Source organism: Borostomias antarcticus (genome assembly GCF_949987555.1).
Source record: "Borostomias antarcticus genome assembly, chromosome: 15".
NCBI lineage: Eukaryota > Metazoa > Chordata > Actinopteri > Stomiiformes > Stomiidae > Borostomias > Borostomias antarcticus.
Window position 1 is genome coordinate 18,185,153 of NC_140248.1, and position 17,239 is coordinate 18,202,391.

The following is a 17,239-nucleotide window of genomic DNA, read 5'->3' on the forward strand; positions in this document are numbered from 1 at the left end:
TTGTACTGTAGATGCTTACAAAAGAGAAACATTACTAGAGCAAGAGGGAGCCAGCAGGTGAAGAGAACAATAGAGGGTAGTTGAAATCTTTTCACACTTGCAGGAAGTGTTGAATAAACCCAGGTAGAGAGAGAGGATTGTGCTAATCTCTTGAAAATTAGTTTTGGATAGGGGCGGGGGGTGGGTAAGTAAGTGCACAGCTGGGTAGCCAACAAGGGGTTGTAATTGTTACAGCTACAATAGTCTAAATGAGTAGATAGATAGATAGGCCAAGATAGATCGACAGACAGACATGATCCTGTGTTGACTAGGTTTGGTTTGTGTTAGCCTTGGGGGGCGGCTGTGGCTCAAAAGCTAGAGCGGTTTGTCCAAGGGTCGGCGGTTCGACTCATGGCCCCTCCTGTCTACATGTCTTTGGGAAAGACACTAAACCCCAAATTGCTCCAAACAGCCAAACAGGCTGGCACATTGAATATGAGTGTAAATGAGAGGCCATCATAAAACGCTTTGGATAAAAGTGCTATATAAGTGCAGGCCATTTACATTATTTGTGCAAATGTAATTGGATGTATTTGTTCTTTGAAATAATTCAAATTTGTAACATGTAGCTTCTACAACTCCAGCATCCGCAAAGACAACAGTTAGTTGAACATTTGTATGGATTCTAGAGAAATAAACTTCCCAGTGTCTTTTGATTTACCACTTGCTATTTGAATAGCCTATAATAGTACTGATTAATAGGCTATCTTTAATTTAGACGTATCAGCCATCATCACAGGGTAGGGCTGTGCTCTGGCTAGATAGGATCTAGACTCTTTGGTTCCTTCCCACGTTCACTGCCAACGGTCTGCGACAGAGGGCGTCCTACTTGTTGCTAAGAGACAGCCTGTGGGAGGCAGTCAGAGATGATGAAGGGAGGGGATGATGAGTGATATTATCGCTAGCTAGCTAGCTGTTTGTTTGTTATAATGTACGCGATCATCATAGTAGCTACCATAAATGTATTCTTTTTCCACAGTAGTCCTTTGACTTGGCAAGATATATACGAAGCAAATAAGTTGAGTGTGCGTTGTATTCGTGGGTCGTTGATTCACTAAAATAAATGGTTTTGGAGCTCACAGTGCCCGCTAGTGCAGGCCCTTTGCTTCACTGCTACATTTCGTACATTGAGCGTGTTTTCCGGGTGAGGGTTAACCACAGATCCGCTGAGTCAAGCTGCGACAGCGCAAATGCTAACACCAGCAACATCTTAGTCCGTGTCGAAGAGGGCGAGGAACATGACTGCACCAAGGCAAAGGTAACAACGACAGCTACGAGCTAGTTAGTTACCTATTTAATATGAAGTCATCTGTTGGCTGGCTAACGACCGGTCCATAGCAAGCCTGCCTAACGAACTACAGCTAACGTTGGCATAGTGGCTAGCTAGGACGTGATCTAGCTAGCCAGCTAGCGTTAGCCGGTTTGGCTAGCCTAATGTTAGCTAACTTGTAGCTAGCATCTTGCTAGTGTTGCTATGGTGTTAACCTTAGCATCACGTATTATCCAATAGCTTAGTTAGCTAACGTTATAGCTAGCTGGATGTGCTAATCTCACTTAGGTTGAAGTGAGGTAAGTTAGCTCACGTTACCTATATTAGCCAGTTAACCAAAAACGAACCTTCCAAATTCACCTTGGAAGAAAGTGTCTGGATACCCACATTAGTTAACTTAAATACCTTTCTGTGCCTTATTTGAGCTAACGTTAGCTAGCCATAGAGGCGATGCTAACAATAGTGATGTAACGTTATCCAAGTTAAGGGATAGTGACAATGAACGAACGTTATCTAGCGGAGTAGAAGTAAGTTAACGTTAGCTAACAGCGTATGCAAAATGTGTGGACAGCTAGCTCTTGTCTTTAGCTAGCACGAATCACTTTTTTTGTGTTAATTTCCAACACGAAGCACTCTTTCAAAGTTGACATTAGACAACAAGGTGTTACTTTCATTGTAACAGTTGGCTTGCTAACATTGTAAGTGGAATGACAAACCAAGACAGTAATAAGTAATCTAGCTAAAAAGTTGTGTAACGTTACTTGGTTGCCACAGTAGTACACTGTGTTCCCTTCTGTCACATCTAGCCATAGAGTGGAGCTCCTAGTTTGCAGGCTCGCTGTTTTAGGGCATCTGTTCGGTGAGACACGGCTTCTAAACAACATGCTGCACTTGTTGCTATGAAACAGAGCTGTAAAAGCCTGCATGTGTAGTCTGTTGGCCTTGGTGTGTCTGTATGATGTGGAGGTGGAGAGAAAAGGGAAAGGATGGAGCTCCTCTACTGCTGTAGGCTCCTGTTCTTCGACATTACTATGTAATGGACATCAGTAGTCTATTTTCTATTGGGTACTAGGTTAAGCCCCTCTGAGTTTAGATGTTGAAAGGCAACATGAATAGAGACATTGGGAGTTTTATTCCATTGTCTTACATATGAGTCATCACTAACCTTATTTGTGTTTATGTGGTGTATTGTTCAATTATTCCTAACTCAATTATTTGTAAAGGTTGAAAATTATCAAATTGTTGCTCTCTATGATTAAATGACATAATTGGAGTAAGAAGGATTGGAAATTGTGTAGGACATGTTAAATAACCTTTTTGGATAATTTGTCTATCATGGTATGGATGATGGCCTTTTTTTGATCAGAACATGGTATTTCATGGTAGACATGTTTGTGTTTTACATGTGCAGTGTTTTCCAGTCTGCCTGGAGAAAGAGGGGCTGTGTTTCGTGTTAGTCGTGACTGCTAAAAACCAGTTAGCTGATGACACGGCTGCGTTGCTAGGCAACATATGTCATGGGCAGAGCCTCTCCAGGCTACAATGGCAGCATCTTACTGTTTGGAAGACCTGGGGAAGCCATGTCTTTTATGTACGTGTATTGAATTATGCATCAACCTTCCTATTGGTAAAAAGCACCTGCTGTTTTTTCTATGCTACTATGAACTACTATTTGATGTACTACTATGAATTTATTTGATGAGTAGCCACATTTTAAAATCCAAGCGACAATATATCTTTGCCACAAGGCTTGGCAGGAGGTCATCTCAAACAACAACTGATTTAAACGATTCCTTGACTATTAGCACAATCTAAATGTATATTTATTCGTTTTAATCAAGTGTTATTGTAATTAACGATGATAAGCCTACTCAAGACTTAAGCCCGTACGCATAGTTAAAAGCAAGCATGTGTCTCCTGCGTGGCACCACACATGTCCTGCGTGCCTTTGGAGTGTTGGCTGCGGTTGTCTTTGCAGGTCCTCGGAAATGAACACACCAAAAAATATGTGCATGTCTATGCATACACATCATTAAATTAAGTTATAAACCACGAGAGGCTGTGGGTTACAGTGATTTTAGAACAGCTAGGGGGCGTTGTTAGGCACAACTTCAGTCTGGGACAGTTGAAAGTAGAATTCGGGACAGTTGGGAGACACGGGAAAAAGTCTGCAACTGCAATGCTGCACTGCTTCGACTAAACATTATTTATGCGGAGTGACAGAAGACAGCATTACCATGAGTGAGGAGGTGGGGCTCTGTGGCCACTGCAGTGTGTTCGTTTAGCTCGTATCGATAGTGAAAAGGAGTATTGAATTGATTGGTTTCGAATTTGAACATCTAACAATTAAAAGGATTCCATGATGCTTAAACGTAATAATTTCATTTGTAACGACAGGCTTCTCTAATGTCCCAGAATTGTCCCAGGCACTATATCTTTGTGTCCCAGGTGCTATTTTTACTGTCCCCGGGACAACAGAACATCCTTAACTTTGAGTGCTGGATGTAATGAGATTTTTTTCATTTATTTTTTTTAAATATAACAAAGTGCTACTCAGTCAAACTGCATACGGAACCTTTAACGTGGGTGTAACTCTGTTGTTTTGGAGCCTCTTAATGTTTATAAGAGGGGAACCAATGAGTTAAAAAAATAAATAATTAAATCCTGTGTTCTGTTTTAGGATTACATAGTATCTCTGACTACACCGGCTTACAGCAAGAGGGAGCATCTGTCATTGGCGCTACGCGAACAGCTGCTGCCGCTTAAGTCAGCCATTGAATATGACTCGCAGGCTGTGGTGGAGGTGAAGGAGCATGTGGTGGATATCTCAGGCGGAGAGGCTAACGTGATGACGGCGTGGTCCATGGTGGAGAGGCTCAAAATGGAGAGATGCTCATGCAGCACGGAGGCCGGCGAGGCCCAGCATGCCAGCGGCGAGTCGGGGGAGGGCAGCAGCTCAGAGAGCGAGTCAGAGCAGCAGCAACTGCAGGTGAACAGCGGCGGCTGTAAGAGGAGGGAGCCCTTCATCGCTAATAAGCCTCACCGGCAGCTCTGCCGCTCTCCCTGCCTGGACCGGCCCAGCTTCTCCCAGAGCAGCACTCTGCAGGAACCCCGCGCTGACGACGCCAAGGCAGGAGCGGTGTTGAAGCACGCCAGTGACCGGGAGTACCAAACCAAGATGGAATTTGCCTTGAAGCTGGGATACGCAGGAGAACAGGTGGAGACGGTATTGAACAAGTTGGGCGCTGCCGCCCTCATCAATGATGTTTTGGCTGAGCTGGTCAGGCTTGGTAATAAAGGAGAGCAGGAGATTCAAGTCAGCAGCAGTACAACCACGTCAGTATCTCGGGGAGGCCCCAGCGCCAAAGAGGCCGTTAGTCCTGAGGTGTCGCTAGAAGAGGAGTCAGTGGACACTTATGATAATCTCAGACCCATCGTCATAGATGGCTCGAATGTGGCAATGAGGTAAGCAAGTAACAAACATTGTCAAACCAGATCCATTTGTATAATATAATGTCATGTAGAACAGAATGTTCTAAACCATTTGCCTTTAATGCATTTAAGTGTCACAGGTTTCACTGCGTCGCTCGTCAGTACTGCTTCAACCCTTAGTTGCCCGTGCTGGGTTTGATCCCGTTGTGTCCTTTATGAGAGGTGGTCCAACACATGACCACCTCTCATAAACACCGCTTTAGCCAGCGATTCGATGGTGCGGATGGGCGGCATTTATACCGAGGAGTGAGTTTAACCAGTTCAATACTAGCACGCCTTATTTACAAGATGGCGTTGTTTTGTTTTGCAGCCATGGCAACAAAGAGGTTTTCTCTTGCCTCGGCATCCATTTGGCTGTTGAATGGTTCCTGGAGAAAGGACACAAAGACATCACCGTGTTTGTTCCAGCCTGGAGGAAAGAGCAGTCGAGGCCCGATGCCCCCATTACAGGTATTGAAGCTGTAAGCTGTAAGTGAGTGACACACGGGTGTCTAACCTATATGGTTTTAATATTTGTGTGAATGTGTTTTGGAAAATGATAAAACAAAAGCTTTTCTTTATTAAAGGCAATGCAATTTCAGTAGCTGTCTATGTTCAATTTACTGTTTGAGCTATTACCTCAGAGCAGTTCACAGTTAGAAAGACCATAAGAGGATAAATGATTCAGATCAACTATTGTACTGTATAATTATCATATACAGATTATGAAATTGAAAAAAAAGAGGACTTGAAGCGCCAAACTCTAAAGACTTCTTGAAGTAGCATATTGGGATAGGCCTGGGACTTAACTAGTCTTGAATGTTTTGGGGTTTCTTTCCTAGATCAAGAAATTTTGCGGAAGCTGGAGAAAGAGAAGATCCTGGTGTTCACTCCGTCGCGGCGCGTCCAGGGAAGAAGAGTGGTGTGCTACGACGATCGCTTCATAGTGAAGCTGGCCTGCGACTCGGATGGAATCATCGTGTCGAACGACAACTACAGGGACTTGCAGAACGAGAAGCCAGAGTGGAAGAAGTTCATAGAGGAGCGGCTGCTGATGTACTCGTTTGTCAACGATAAGTAAGTCCTCCGGAAGCGTCACAATGATGACGTGAGCTGTGGGAAGCATTAGCCGCACCATTATCTAACGGATAACATGATTATTTCCTGTTTTGTTAAGATTCATGCCACCCGATGATCCGTTGGGAAGGCATGGTCCAAGTTTAGAGAATTTCCTCCGAAAGCGTCCTGTTGTACCAGAGCACAAAAAGCAACCCTGCCCATATGGTAGGTTATCTTCATATCATATATCTTCATATAATATCACTGCGCATCCTACTTTAACCTTTATTTAATGAGGCTTGACTGAGAAGGTGTTCTCTTTTGCAGAAAATGCTCATATCATCTGTGTTCTGACACCCAATTTATTCAAACAGGGAAAAAATGCACTTATGGACATAAGTGCAAGTACTACCACCCAGAGCGTGCAAACCAGCCCCTGCGGTCAGTGGCTGATGAACTGAGGGCATTTGCTAAGCTGTCTGCCGTTAAGACGATGAGCGAAGGGGCCCTAGCCAAGTGTGGCACTGGCCCTGCCGCGGCTAAGGGGGACAGTGGCTTCGAGGCCAAACGCGTGGCCCCCAAACGCCAGTCGGACCCCAGCATCCGTTTGGTGGCCTGCGAACCAGACGAGAGGCTCTCCGCTGTCCGTAAGCCCGAGGCGAACTCCGTGCCTTCTCTCGTGTCTGCCCTCAGCGTGCCCACGATGCCTGCCAAGAGCCACGCGGCCGGCGCCTTGAACACCCGATCAGCCAGCAGCCCAGTGCCAGGCTCGCTCCAGTTCACCCACAGCTCCCTGGAGCACATGTCCAGCGTACACTACCCCCCCATCCTAGTCACCAACAGCCACGGCGCCTCTGTCACCTACAGTGAACAGTTTCCCAAGTATGACTCTGTGAGCGACCACGGCTACTACTCTATGCTTAGTGATTTTTCTACCATGAGCATGAGCAGCATGCACAACGTCGATAGCTTCTGTAGCATGGAGCACGAGCACGGGGTGTTCCAGAGGAACCCCAGCCATCGCCCCGAGGCCTGCCTCAGTCAGTCCAACAGCGACTCCTTCTCCTCCTACGGGGACCCGTACATGAGCTCGATGGACAGCAGCCTTGACGAGAGCATGAAGGGGCAGCAGCAGTCCCCCGCACAGAGCCGACTCCAGGCCTTCTCCCACGGGTTCCACCACGAGGCCCTGACCAGGGTGCAGAGCTACGGGCCCGAGGAGCCCAAGCAGGGCCCCCGGAAGCAGTCGGTGTCTCACCTGGTGCCCCATATCCAGCACCCCGTGGTAGGAGCCAGGTCCAGCTGCCCGGGGGACTACCCCTTACCTCAGAACGTCCTCCCGTCCTCCCCGGCGCAGCCCAGCCGGTCCCTGGGCATGACGCGCATGGACAGCATCTCCGACTCCAGGCTGTACGAGAGCAACCCCATGAGGCAGAGGAGGCCCCCGCTGTGCCGCGAGCAGCACGCCAGCTGGGACCCCCTGCCCTGCGGTGGCGAATCCTACGGGTACCACTCGTACCCCCTGAGCAACAGCCTGATGCAGCCGTGCTGCGAGAGGGTCATGGTCCGTAGTATGCCCGACAAAATGGAGCAGATCTGGCGGTCGCCGTGGGAGGCCCCGTCCGCCCACGAGCACCAGGAGCGGCGCGTCATCCCCGAGCATCAGTACCAAACATACCGCAACCTCTGTAACATCTTCCCTGCTTACGTGGTTCTCGCCGTCATGGAGAAGAACCCCCATTTGACAGACCCCCAGCAGCTTGCCGCCATCATTGTCACTAAGCTGAGGTCTTGCCATTGAGTGTTTGGTTTCAGATCGTTTCAATAGCGTTTTAATCTACTGTAACAGGAGTCGACAAGTAAGGAATCTGATAGCCCATTTAAATAATCTGCCATTATTAAAGACAGGAACCCTATTTCAAGGTTGTAGGGCATCACAAAAGTAAGTGAAAGCTGGCTTATTTCCTACAGAACATGGTGTGTTGGATACAGAGAGGAACAATTTCACTATGTGCAAGTAGTTCATTTTCTGTATGTCCGCCACTTTTGTAAATATCACATGGCTTTGTTGGGTCTATTGTGCAATGATTTGTGGGGTTTGACAGTGGGAGGTGAGTGCAGCATACCTCAGAGCATGAACTTTGACATTGAATTGCCTTATATCTGAATGACCTCACTGCTTGTTTTAACGGGTTTCAATGAATCTTGATGTGGTTGAGGTCTCCTTCGCTTATAAGATGTAAAGCACTAAGTATTTAGAATGATATACATATATATTTTCTCAATCTCACTTTGCAAAGCTATTTTGGTGCAAGCAAACTACTACAAAAAAATATTTGACTTAAAACACCTGTGCACACATTTATGTAGTATATATAACACATGGAAAGCCATCTCAGACACTTTTAAGCTGCTGAAATAATGCCAAAAAAGAGAATTTACCTTTTGTCATTATTAAAGTAATTGACTAGTTTTGATGCAGACAATATATCGGATTGAGGGAGAAATGAAGATCAGTGTTTTGAGTATATTCTTATGGTATATTGTATAGCTGAGTGACTGCTGATAAGATTGATTCTAATGCAAGTGTTATTTTCACATGATATTGGAAAACTTTGTGTGTGTGTGTGTGTGTGTGTATGTGTGTGTGTGTGTGTATGTGTATATATATATGTATATATATATACATGTATATATGTATGTATATATATATATGTATATATATATATATATATATATGTGTATGTATATATATATGTATATATATGTATATGTATATATATGTATATATATATATATATATATATATATATATATATATCCTTGTCTTGCACCTTGGGACCTGGCACATGATTTAATGGCGCACAGGACAGCACTTCCAGTGCGTTAAATGTGACTTATTATTACTTATGAACTCATCAGCAAAATGCTTAAAAAAAATAAAATAAGAAGAAGCATAGATTTCCTTATTAATGCTGAGAGAACTCCAATGTAAATGAACACGTAAAGAAATACTGTATCTTTGAATGTGATTTGCCCAAATAAATTTCGGGCTTTGTTGATGACTTTGTTTTTTCATGAAATAAGAGAAGGCCATGTTGGGCCTCTTGTCTCTTCATGAGAAGGTGTGATAAACCGCCTAAATGTTTCTTCCTGTGAAACACTCAGAATGCGAGGCAGCCGTCAGGGTTATTTCTGGCATTTGGCTTAAGAGTTTGCGTGCCAACCTTTTTAGAACTACTCTCCCTCAACTTTGAAAGGCTTCATAAAGTAGAATTATGATATATTTTAATAATGCAGGAAAAGTAAAATACAGTAGAAGCTCGCAGGTATGAGAGAGAGCAGTAATGAGTCCCCTCTCTACCCTTTGAAGTGCCGCAAACGACAAAGCCACAAATGTCTAGAAATGACCTTTGTTTGTTGATACAAATTGTATCTATTTCTTGATTGTAAAATATATTTATGAAATGTATAGTATCATCAAAAGGTTTTATTCAAAGAAAAAAAAATACAATGCCATAATGTTTGTGACACTGTGTGTCACTGGGAGTAGCCCATTGGTATGTACTATTTCTTGCTGGGAACAGTAGTTTACTGACAGGGACTTTTACGTGCTACATGAAAGTGCACAGATACCCTGTGTACAACTGTAAGCATTGTGTCCTCACTGTACATAGACTGTATGTGTGTGTACACTGAAAGTTATCTTTAAAATGAAAAGTTACAGTGCATTATCAGAATTGTTGCATTGTATATTTATTGCCCATACAGTATGCCAACATTTGAGAGGTTGTTAGACAATTGCTTGGGTTACAAGAGGATTATTTATCTTATAAAATATTAATGTCCTAACAGAGACACAAACAACTATCGCCTACACAATTTTTAGGATGTATCATTTGGTCAGTACATTTCTGTGGCACAGAAGCTATTTGGTTACACTTCTGATTGCACATTTTGTATCTATGGAAATAGTTTATTTGATTAACCCTCTTGTCATCAGTTGATATTTCTGATGAATGATTTACCTATTAGAGTGGTTTTCATTCAGTATCAACTGGAAATATTAGTCAGTTTGTGGGTTTGAGCATTTGTAATGTATTCCTGTACATGTTTTTGTGATGAACAATTTCAGTGATATTTTAAAGAACTCTTCATTAACCTGTTAAAGGTGAAGCCTTCTTTAAGTAATCCTATACCAGCAAAGCTTGTGGTTGATTTTGTTGTTGGAATCCACAACTGATGAACAGGTAGATCAGCGAACTAGCTATTTTCATTATGTAGTACAATATCATGTATATGCCAGCTTACATTAACTTCACTGAAATTCTCTCACACACTCAAACTAGCCACTCTCAGGTACTATGAGATGTATTACAGATTTCAACTTAACAGACAATATTCTTAATATTTACTATTATAAAATGATCAATGCGCTTACAAAGTCAGATGTGAATTAGTGCTGGTCTCATGTCCAAAATGATAAGTTGAACTGTCTTGTATTGTGATTTTTGCAACATTAAAGCGTTATAAGAGTGAGGTGATTTAGGTTGTGTCGTTATGAGCTGCAGTAATGTTAGTCGATAGTAATCCATGTTGAATGCAAAGCATTGCTTTTAAATTGTTTTAAGTGACGAAACAAGAACCAAAAGACAAAAAACAACCTATGATCTATTTGGGTCTGTTGACTCAAAGAAAATGTAAGTCTTAATGACAAAATGTGTTTGTTCCCTCCAGTGGTGTAGTGGTGACTGAAGAAGTGGGTATACTATAACAGCAAATATTGTGAAATGGTTCAGTTCTTACATAGGAATGGGTATACTGTGTGTCTGTGGATAAAGAAGTGGATATACTGTGTGTCTGTGGATAAAGAAGTGGATATACTGTGTCTGAAGAAGTGGGTATACTGTGTGTCTGTGGATAAAGAAGTGGGTATACTGTGTGTCTGTGGATAAAGAAGTGGATATACTGTGTGGATAAAGAAGTGGATATACTGTGTCTGAAGAAGTGGGTATACTGTGTGTCTGTGGATAAAGAAGTGGGTATACTGTGTGTCTGGATAAAGAAGTGGGTATACTGTGTGTCTGTGGATAAAGAAGTGGATATACTGTCTGTGGATAAAGAAAGCTGGTAAACTCTGTATACCCTCAACTACACTACTGGTTCCCTCTAATAAAGCTGTACTATGTTGATTATTTAGTGTTTTTTCTTCCATTTTGTTTCACATTCCAGTTGTTACTGGTTGCTTACATGAGGCGTCATGGTGGGAGCATCATTGTCATTGCTTTGTGGACATGTTTTTAAAGTTAGCTTATCTTATTGATCTTGCTCTTTGAATTAACTTGATTGATCATGTGGAGGATATTTATTTTGCCTGTCAGTGTCCTATGTGAAGAGAGGGGGTTTCCTAGTCCTCTGCTGAAGGTTGTCTGGAAGGTTCCTACAGCAGAAGATCATTTGACACTGATGTCACACAACCATTATGTTTGAGGCAGGTGATGTTTAAGTTACTACAAGAGTAATGTGTTTAATAACAGACTAGTCTAGGAATGGGATAAAGGCCCAAACAAAGTTTTTTGTGGAATTCAAGGTTTAATAAAAACAAACTTTGATACAATGTCTCCCATAGTGCCTTTAATTAACAAATGAATTGCGTAAAATGACTGTACAATGGCAAAACAACAGGACTGCAGACGAAGATGAAGGACAGGAGGTCTTCGTTTTACAGTACAGACATATTGGTCTAAAACAGTTGCAGTCCAGTTTTCAGTTTAGTGACCTCGCTGTGTGTCCACATGGGCCCGCCAGCAGCCGCTCTGAGGGAGACTCTAGATGAGTAAACAAACAAACATTACATTAAATAACATTGCATACTTTCTATTTTAATGGCATCAAGAGATTTTTTAAAAATCAACTGTATTCAAGTAATAATAAAAGACTAAATACTAAAAGAAAAAAACAAAACACAATTAATTCATATAATTAGACTTGGACCCCTAACAAAATGAGACCATGCATGGATGTATAACCCAAAAGTTAAGCTTCATGTCCTTCCTTACCCTGCGTGCACATTGTGATGAGAAGCGTTCTCCATCTCCACCTGCTGGTCAAACACTGTCATGGTGGAGTAGTTCTCTACCATGAGGCAGGAGGGATCCTCTGACTGCCCTGGGACCTTTCCAAGAGGGTAATTCTTCCACTGGACCTTGTCTAAACAGGTGAGATATCAAAACCACGCTTTGTTAAGAGGCTTTACACTGAGTGACCGCATTATGACAATGATTCTGTTCAGAATCAGATGTATTTAGCCAGGTAAGTTTTCACCAAGAATTTGTTTTGGACTGTTGATGCATGACACTAAATAAGCAACAACAAGGTGAAAGTGTGACGGTACTTCATTAAGCTCAGTGTTGTGTTTTCTGCGTCACTCGTTCGTTCAACCCATGTCAAGGGATTGTCCAGGGTGGGACCATCCTTGACGCGAACATGTGACGTTGCGCTTGCAAGTTGGATGTGTTAACAACTATGCCAAGAGAGATATCCCTATCGGCAGGGTCGTTAGCATGTCCTTTACACTAGGGGAGTGACTTTCACTACTCGACGACTGCTCTACTTTAGCCTCCTTGTTACACTAGAACAAGACAGGTTGGTGCAAAAAATATATATAATAACGCAAGAATGGGGTAAGTACAATATGATCCTATACACGCAAAGTAGTCCTATATACAATACAATCAATTCCTTAACGTGCAGAATTCACATGTTACTTGAAAGTAATGATGGCAGGATGTGTGTACAACAATGGTGGATGAAATTCAGCATATTGAATGACTGATAGAACGTGGTATAATAAGCCTGGTTTATGGGCACAAACTTGGCTGCCATGAACTCCTCACCTGTGCAAACCTGCCAGGGAGACCCTCGGAGATCCCGTGCCCTTTCGGCCAGCACATCTGCATCCAGGTGCTCCTGGAAGTCCTCCATCCTCCTCTCTGCGCTCAGCAGGTCAGGTGCTGTCCCCGGACGCAGGGCGGGCCCCGGGTGTCTGGACAGCAGCAGCCTCTCGTGTAAACTCTCCAGGGTGTAGATGGGCTGTCCCGTGCGCCCGAGGGAGGGGTCGCACCCAGAGTCAGCCCCCTGCGTGTAGATAGAGCACAGCCTCAGTAGCTTCTGCTGGGTGTCCAAAGGCAATGGATGCTCCATGTCCTCCAGGATCCTAAAACACCAAAATGTAACATTGGTTAAGTGTCAAACAGAAAATGAATGGCTTTCAAGTTATTTTTTACACACATCACAATCCAGCATTATATTTTCCTCTCAATTTAAGAATCTCTACTTTTTGATTGAGTGGGTGGACTGGTGCGTCCGAGGCTGCTTACTTCTTAAGCAGGTGAGGTGAGGCTGTGCAGGGTGCCTCCAGACAGGCAGAGAGAAGCTGCTGCCATTTCAGCTGGATTCGATTCATAAAAATTCTGTCCTTTATTCTACTTTTTGATTCAAAATGGTATTCACTTTCTGTGGAAAGGATGACAAAATGTTTTAACAGTTGTGGTATAGCATTAGGAAAGAGAACAAGCTCACATACAATGTCGCGTGCGTGTGTGTGTGTGTGTGGTGGAGGGAGGGGGGGGGTGAGAAAGTTTAAGCATGCAATGATATCTGTATGGACAGGCAGACTTCTAATGGAACAAAGATTTGATAACTTTAGTAGTAGTAAAAACACAAAAAAGATAGTAACGACCGTCGTACTTTTGATATTGCAGAGGATGACCTCAGAGATCCAGGCAGCCACATAGAAGGATCTATGCTTGCTGGCCTCTCCAGAGAGCTGCTGCAACTCTGCAAAAAGCTTCTCCAGGAGGAGGTGCATGATGAGTGGAGAGGTGAGCATCTTCAGGAGGGGCAGCCAGAAACGCAGGAAGACTCGAGGGAGGCAGGGAGAGGTGGGGTTTCCATCTTGTAAAATTAAATAGACACCCTGATTACTGTCAATCTGCTCGACCTTAGCTTTACTATTAGCAAGGTGGAACCAGCCTTGATTTGGGTAGTAGTATGTTACACAATGATCCTTCCTGGATACTTTATTGCAGGCATCTCCCATAACAAATGATTTATGCTAAATGCTGATTATGCTCAACTCCAAGATTACCTGAAGGATCAACATCTAGTGATTCCAGCTGTTCAATAGTTGGAACCAAAAATCCGTCTTCCATCAACACATCTATTAGTGTTTCACTGTTGGGGGGACACAAAAACAATAACCACCAGATGCTGTCTATTTTAACAAATTCAATGCTATACAATAAATGTTAGATATTCACCGACCTCGACTCGAGGGCAAAGTGCTTGATTTGAGCGAGGACCCAGCTTAGGTCTTCAGTGGGTGATGGCCACACGCTCTTCTGCTTGTCTTCCTCTGGGAATCTTTCAAATGTCTATACAACAAAAATAGGCAGTGTTAACTCTGACAAGTCAAGATTGTGTTGACTGTAGACAGTGCGATTGACAGAAAATGGCAATGTATTCATAAATAAGTCAAGAATCCAGAATATTCTGATTCATAGACGATTGACGTGCTGTTATTCCAAACTGTTGGTCTGCACCAACTTGAGATATCTCAGGCTTCTCAGCCGTTCAACTCCCCCACATACTGTAGAGAGATGCTGAGATGAGCAGACCAAGAGACTGATAGTAGACAAATAAATAGAGAGGCGGTTGAGAGAAACAGATTTAAGTTCAACCACTCAATGATGAAATGTCCGGTTAGAAAATAAAGGTATGTATGATGATAAACAAGAAATGGGCAGAGCAAAATTAAACTGTAGGCTACTGTATAACAAAAAAAATGGCAGAAATATTCGCAAAACAACAAATATGATTTCAATTTACACAAACTGTAAAAAGAACAATGTGTACAAAAAAGACAAATACCTGAAACTGCTCCACTTCAAACGATATCAAGAGTTCCCGCGCTCTCTCTGGAATGAGACGCCATCAAGGAAAATGTGACAACTCCAACACCATGCATTTATTTTTTATAGTTTAAGGTAACAACCAATTGAGACAGATAATCAGATCTTTCTAACTCACTGTAAGATTCTAATTCTTTTTGTCTTGCAATGAGCTCATTTTCTTGTCGTTGCAGCTCTTCTTCCCCATCCTCTCCTTCTGACTGTGAATCCCAGTTCTCATTCAGGCCACTGCCCAGCTGCCGGGACCAGTACTCCTGCTGGAGCCATTCCAGCACAACCTTGCAACCTGCAGTACAGAAAATCACCAGCTATAACCTCTATGCAAGCAGTAGCATCGTTTTACTATTAGTGAATTATGTTTTAAAGCAACCACTGTTGTCTTTGATTTCAACAACTCTACTAGCAGTTGTTCACAAGCCAGTACACTGAAATTCTAAAATTAAAATAATAAATCCACAGGGTCTCCTGCGGTCCCATGTCACGAAAATGTTTTTTTTGGGGTCTTGCTAAGGCCAATTCATAAACTATTAGCAAAAAACCCTTTGCTGCTTTAATATCCAATTTCTAGAGCAAATCAAACAGGATGAGGTTAGGACCACCATGCTCACCCTTGCGACACCATTTCAAGGTTGGGAGTTTGCGGTGAGTTATTTCATGTCTGAGGTCCACAATCCACTCAGGGATCCTCAACTGGAAAACAAGCAACAAATTGTTATTGTTGTCCCATTCATCAACAAATCTACATTACATTGCGGCACAGGGTAACAGTCATTTAGTTCCATACAAAACCTTAAGGCCAAACAAATCCTTCCCAGATATATGTTAGACATTGCAATGAGACATTAACTTGAATGCTGCCCATACATGGTACTTCCAAAATGATTATGTTTGTTTTACATACCTGGCTTGCTAACCTTCTTAGAGGTCGAGCAACTTTCTTCTGCAGACGCTCAGTCATTGAATTGACAAACCTATTGGTAGACCAAAAAACAAGCTGTCAGCTCAATGGCGTTTACCTAGCTAAAAGATGAGACAAGGCAATAGCAAACATTTTTGGTGGAAAACTTGACAAAACGATTTGTAATACAGATTTGACAATCGAATCATACATTAAGTAAGTTCGCATTTGAAGATCAAGATGTTATTACTGATTAGTAGATACTCGATGAGAGTCAGCCTACCGGGTGACTGAATGAATAGTCTCACCTCACCAGCGCCGTTCCGTACAAAAGCACTAGATCATCCGCTTCAAGCTTTCCAGAGCTGTCCAGAATCTGACACCGCACCAGGTCTGCTGTGCTCTCCACAGCCACAGGAGTGTTATGACCCAACCTTCAAAAACAACACGAATACAACAATAGGAAAAACACTGTCAAAATGCTAACAACCATAACCTATCCCAGGAAAAAGCTAGTGGTAAAAGTAGCACTAGCTAGCTAGTGGGCTAGCTAACTGTTAGCTAGCTGGCCGATTAGTATGCATTTATGGACAGTAACGTTAGTCAGAACACACTTTTCGATATTTATAGCACAAAAGAGGCTAACTTTAGTTTGTTTTGTTTATCTTTTTCTTACCTGCTTTTCCACGCAGATATTCTGTGCAATGCATACTTTTGCAGGGTATAATCTTTTGAATACAGGTATTCAAGAACCTGGTCCCATTCTGCTTTGTTGATCCATGCAACAACGTGGCGCTTCTTTTCCGTCTGTTTTTTCTTCATATTGTACAAACTGTAATTAATGGGTATTGAGAAATGATAGCGCGAGATTGCTAGCTAGCTACTGTTAACAACACAATATCGTTTGCTAGATTTTATCTAAACCATGGATGTATAAACCAGCGTAGAAAGTGTGATTCCAAGCTTCATCTGTCTCGTCTAGATCCACTCTACCCAGAGGACGTGGCGCGGTCCTTTTTCTACCACCCTTCTCCATCAACACATTAGTATTCGCGTAGAAGAACCAGGTTCAAATCTTGTTTGGTTGGAATATGTGGTCAGATCCTAATATAACCTCCTTGGGTCTGATCGAGATGACAGTTTTTACTTCATTCGGGACGATCTGTTGGTGGGGAACCGTTCTGGAACCGTCACCCTATTGGATCTAGATGGGGGTATTCGACATCCGGTTCTTTCCTGATTTATGAATACAATGCAACACATTCCACGAAGAAAGGTTCCTGCCATGTGGGGCTACTGAGACAAACGTCTCCGATGTGGTTTAACGTGCGCGCGTGTAACTACTCGCCTCAAATACAGTAGGCTATGACCTAGGCCCTTTATCATTATGTTTATGGGCCATTATGAAGGTATTGTAGCCTCAGCTATATTTCAAGATGTAACAAATCATGTGGTAAGAGTAGCCTTATAGTAGGCTACAAACAGTTAAATCAGAGCTCTATATTTGATTGTTAAAATCACTAGCCTATT

The 17,239-nt window shown here is 42.8% G+C and overlaps 2 protein-coding genes across 2 annotated transcripts; one reads left to right on the forward strand and one right to left on the reverse strand.

Annotated features, from left to right (window-relative positions):
• Nucleotides 1-1,102: 1,102 nt before the first annotated feature.
• Nucleotides 1,103-8,352, forward strand: zc3h12b (zinc finger CCCH-type containing 12B; the record flags this gene model as incomplete). The annotated part of the gene is made up of 6 exons (XM_084449487.1): nucleotides 1,103-1,297; nucleotides 3,990-4,774; nucleotides 5,112-5,251; nucleotides 5,623-5,857; nucleotides 5,958-6,064; nucleotides 6,214-8,352. 6 exons carry the CDS (start codon nucleotides 1,103-1,105, stop codon nucleotides 7,638-7,640), a joined length of 2,889 nt encoding a protein of 962 aa, XP_084305613.1. The 3' UTR covers nucleotides 7,641-8,352.
• A 3,115-nt stretch (nucleotides 8,353-11,467) lies between these two features.
• On the reverse strand, nucleotides 11,468-16,634 carry las1l (LAS1 like ribosome biogenesis factor). Its single transcript, XM_084450437.1, has 13 exons — nucleotides 16,386-16,634; nucleotides 16,018-16,143; nucleotides 15,713-15,782; nucleotides 15,420-15,501; nucleotides 14,930-15,097; nucleotides 14,771-14,817; nucleotides 14,165-14,274; nucleotides 13,989-14,074; nucleotides 13,589-13,795; nucleotides 13,219-13,354; nucleotides 12,736-13,055; nucleotides 11,899-12,049; nucleotides 11,468-11,667 (listed from the first exon to the last, which is right to left on the reverse strand). Exons 1-13 carry the CDS (start codon nucleotides 16,529-16,531, stop codon nucleotides 11,583-11,585), a joined length of 1,734 nt encoding a protein of 577 aa, XP_084306563.1. The 5' UTR covers nucleotides 16,532-16,634; the 3' UTR covers nucleotides 11,468-11,582.
• Nucleotides 16,635-17,239: the final 605 nt, after the last annotated feature.